A 4,028-nucleotide genomic window follows, 5' to 3' on the forward strand; every position below is an offset into this window, starting at 1 on the left:
CATCTTGGATAATGTCATCAAGACAGAGCAAACAATCAGATGTCCGTTGAGGTCGATACACGCTAGCATCTTGCATGCTTATATGACTGCAATGTGTTCTATGAGACATTGCTGATGCTTGAATGAATTCCATTCCCATGTTGTAATCTATGGGCATGCCTCAGCCATCTATCAGATGGTCACTTTCAACAACATTTTACGCATGTTGGTATGCAACGAGTGTGCTTTGATGCTATGGCCGATATCAGAGCTCATTGTCAAGATTGCCTCACTTCCAAGCGTCACATGATCACCTTGCTTTTACTTAGTTTGCAACCCATCTTCTTCATGGGTTACAGATGTACGGATCTTTGTCAGCTTCATAGATGAGCAAAAAGCAGGATAGTTGAGGATTATCAGAAGTCTGTGCCATGCTCTCCAGTGCACAGCTTCCCAATATGAAGATGCGTGAATCAGTTTAAAAAGTCCATCCATACACTAAAAACTTGCATGGACAGCAGAACCCTCCTTACCATATGCTAGCAAAATTTGCTCCGCAATTTGACAAACCCAACCCCCCAAAACACGCACACACACATACAGAGTGTGATGCCATGAACTTACTCTTGCAAGCAGTCTTGAGAGGCAAGACTCATTAAGTAGGGTCTGATGACTTAAAAGTTACAACATGAGAGTTGCTAGGATATATGCATCCAAATCTCGAGTATTTGCCCCAACTCTTGAGCAAAGGATCAGACATCGTACATACGCGTATGATGTATAGGTGTGTATTCACAGGGTTTAGCAAAGTTCTTTGATGACCCTTTTGCCGAAGAGACTAGAATACCAAACAACACCTATGGTAGAACAGGGTCTTTCAATCTTGATCCCACAACTGTCCATTTCTTATTTTCCAAAAAAGCCTTCCAAACTTTTCTTGAATGCAATGCAAGAGCTTTGACTGCTTTATAACCGTATTTTTTCACCATTGCTTTGTTCTTTGGAACCCCTTCCAGCCATATACTACGTGCAGAGCATACAAGCATAAATGCGATGCCACTGCGAACCCAATTAGCAGAAGCTCCCACAAATGCAGGTGACGTGGTTTGTTCTTGTTGTTGCCATCTGGAAGCCTCTGGAATTCGGTATAATGCATCCACAAGATCTTTTCTGTATGCCATCCTCGACTTTTTTGAAAAAAGTACTTGTGTTTGGATATTGCTTAATCCTGTCTATCTCAATTCTGTCACCTTCCTCCAGTAACTTTTTCGGCACAAAATCTGCCGCAAGATTTGATACACGGTTGAAAGTAGCTGCAAATGCATGAGCCGCACATGCTGCATTCTGCTCTATTCCATAGAATATAACCTGTCAAGATTGCATGAGGACTATGTCAGATCAGTAAGCCTAGCTAGAGAGACACCTTATGTGCATGTCAATGTAGGGGTACAAGCCCTGTTTTTCTTGCCAAAAGTATGCATGTGTATGTGTGTGAGCATGCATGTGTGAGAGGGAGAGTCTTCGCTGCACGCCATACCTGCAGACTGCTCCTATTTTCCTCATATATGTACATATATAACAAAGATATTTAGCGTAAAAAAGATGTCACATGTGCATGCAAGATGCTCTGATTTCATTTCGATGTGACGATAACCTGGGAGAGTGTAAATGATGAAGCCGGAACAATGAATACCTTGAGGTTTTGAGCACAATAATCTGTAGCGAAGTACTTTGCTGTGGTGAGAGCTAGATTGTAGGTCCAGGCTTCCAAGGAAGAACGTTGATATGAACCTGTCGAGACAAACTCCACCGTGCACAAACCTGCAATGAGGTTTTGTGTATCCTGCAAGCCTCCTTCCAATGTGCAAGCCTATATTTTAAACATGAATACACTCTTAGCTTGCGCACAAGGAAAAATAGTAAGAAAATGGCTTGTTTTAACCAATTCTGGTATATATGATGACAAACCATTTTTCAGATCAAATCTTCTTGATCTCTTTTCACTGTTGTGTACAAGATGGCCCGATGACCCTTACGCTCAAAAGGCAGCTGAAAGAATTTATTTCAACATAACATGATGCGCTCTGTGTGTGTGTGTGTGTGTGTGTGTGTGTGTGTGTGTGTGCGTGTGTGTGTGTGTGTGAGAAGATCATCTCTATAAAGCTGAGTACAATATAACCCTGGAGATGCTAGAAAGAGCCTATCTTGCAGGATGTACAGGGCTGAAAGAACCAAAGGTGGATATGAAGAATCAAATGAAACTTCTCAAGGTGGGGTATGGGAGGAGTGTAGGATCAACCACTGTGGTGGGGGAGTAATGAGACTGACTGCGACCTCTGACAAAACCTGAAGAACATTTTAGAGTGAGCCCATCATCTAAGAAAAACTTTTCATCCTATCCGCTTTGGATATCCATGTCGAGACCGAAGCATGATAGGCGAATTAGGATTTCTCAGTCTGCATGTGACTCAGTCTCTCTGGTGTGTGATAGTAATCCATTCAACCTCAACAACCAAGGGAAGGTACCATGATGTAGCAATCTTTGACCTGCCAACCTCCCCAATGCATTCATCAATCTGGTACTCAATCAGAAAGAACTCATGATCTATGAGCTTTTGTCTCCATCAAAGTCCAATCAATCAATGAATCAAAAAGACATCTCAATCCAAGGAAAATCTATAGCGAACCATCAGTGACTCCTTTGAATGGAGAAAAATAGGACCGTCTCTCCATCCACAACATGCAGAGATGCTTATCCCTCAAAGGCTCTGCTAGAGATCTCCATGGATCCAAAGCATAAAAGGGACTCAGCACAGCCACACGGATAACAAGAAATCTTAGAGAGTAGCAGCATCATCAGCAAAGTAATCAAACGATCCTGCAAGGAAGACTTCACCACTTCTTGATGTCCCCCAGACAGAAAACCTGTTGTGAGTGGAACCTTTGCCTGGACCTTAGAAGGCCGCACCAACTTCCAAAATCTCTCATTAAAGATACCTCATGATTATCCTCCACAAATACCTCATATTGCTGTAGCTCAGGCTGCTGAGCCGGCTAGTCTCATGGTACCACTAGCTCATGGACTGGCTCACTCACATATAATGATCTATCAAGAGGTTGCTCCCCACTATCTATCATTGATCTCTCCACACTAATGTAAACAAGAAAGAGGTGTGGATGTCCTGGTCTACCTCGCTGCCTACGACTCCGTCTCTTTGACTACTACGGCTCAATTGCTGCTCGCTGATCTCTCCTTAGCCTTCTTGCTTTGATACATTGAAAGAATGGATAGATTATGAGACGAAGAAAATGAGAGAGAATGACCCATGAGCAATGACCAAATAAATCTCAAACAACTGAATAATGAGGAAGGGAGGGGCATAGGTCACTTATATAATGTTAAAAAGTGATTTCGACGAGGGGTGCATCACAAAGTGATGATGTGGCGTGCCCAACTGGAAAGAGAGAGAACTGGCTGAAAGGACAAGAGAAACTGAACCAAGAAGATGGGCCGAGGGGCTCAAGGGGTTAGACATTCAAATCCTAACCCCTACCAGCTTATGGAGCACTGGCCAAGGGGCATAAAACCTAAATATCAAAAGCTTGAACTTTGGAAAAAAGATTTCCGTAAATTGCGCTGACCATTCTCACGTGCCAGTTGTATGGATTTCCACGTTTGCGACGGCTGCTGTTGGGCAGTTTTTACGCCAGCTTTTGGTACTTGATGCTTTTGGGTGCAGGTGCTTAGAACTGATGCTTTTGGGGCATCCCAGGTAAGTTCATATGGACCCTTGGGGCCTCATTCTCAAAGAGCATCTGGACACAGTGTCTCGGAGAAGAGGACCCTTAGGAGTTGTACTTGGCAAAGCATAATAATAAAGAAATACCAAAAGGGGTGCCAGTCTTTAGGGCCAGTGCACCTTGGCTCGGAACTCCATCGCGCCATGTCGACTCTCTCTCTCTCTCTCTCTCTCTCTCTCTCTCTCTCTCTCTCTCTCTCTCTCTCTCTCTCTCTCTCTCTCTTCAAGTTTAGTTCGGTTATTTGCAGT

At 43.4% G+C, this 4,028-nt stretch overlaps 1 protein-coding gene across 1 annotated transcript; it reads right to left on the reverse strand.

The window, feature by feature from the left end:
• Positions 1 to 599: 599 nt before the first annotated feature.
• On the reverse strand, positions 600 to 3,313 carry LOC147420937 (uncharacterized). Its single transcript, XM_086504876.1, has 4 exons — positions 1,948 to 3,313; positions 1,673 to 1,849; positions 1,185 to 1,347; positions 600 to 1,114 (listed from the first exon to the last, which is right to left on the reverse strand). Exons 1-4 carry the CDS (start codon positions 1,948 to 1,950, stop codon positions 837 to 839), a joined length of 621 nt encoding a protein of 206 aa, XP_086361002.1. The 5' UTR covers positions 1,951 to 3,313; the 3' UTR covers positions 600 to 836.
• Between the last annotated feature and the right edge of the window lie 715 nt (positions 3,314 to 4,028).

Source organism: Adiantum capillus-veneris, chromosome 28 (genome assembly GCF_014529385.1).
Source record: "Adiantum capillus-veneris isolate H3 chromosome 28, ASM1452938v2, whole genome shotgun sequence".
In the NCBI taxonomy this organism is placed as follows: domain Eukaryota; kingdom Viridiplantae; phylum Streptophyta; class Polypodiopsida; order Polypodiales; family Pteridaceae; genus Adiantum; species Adiantum capillus-veneris.

Excerpts from the sequence above, each read along its gene's own strand:
- LOC147420937 (XM_086504876.1), bottom strand. Across the intron at positions 1,348-1,672 it reads ATTGTGCTCAAAACCTCAAG|GTTATATTCTATGGAATAGA; the intron begins GTATTCATTGTT and ends CAATCTTGACAG. Across the intron at positions 1,115-1,184 it reads TAAGCAATATCCAAACACAA|AGGCTTCCAGATGGCAACAA; the intron begins GTACTTTTTTCA and ends ACCGAATTCCAG.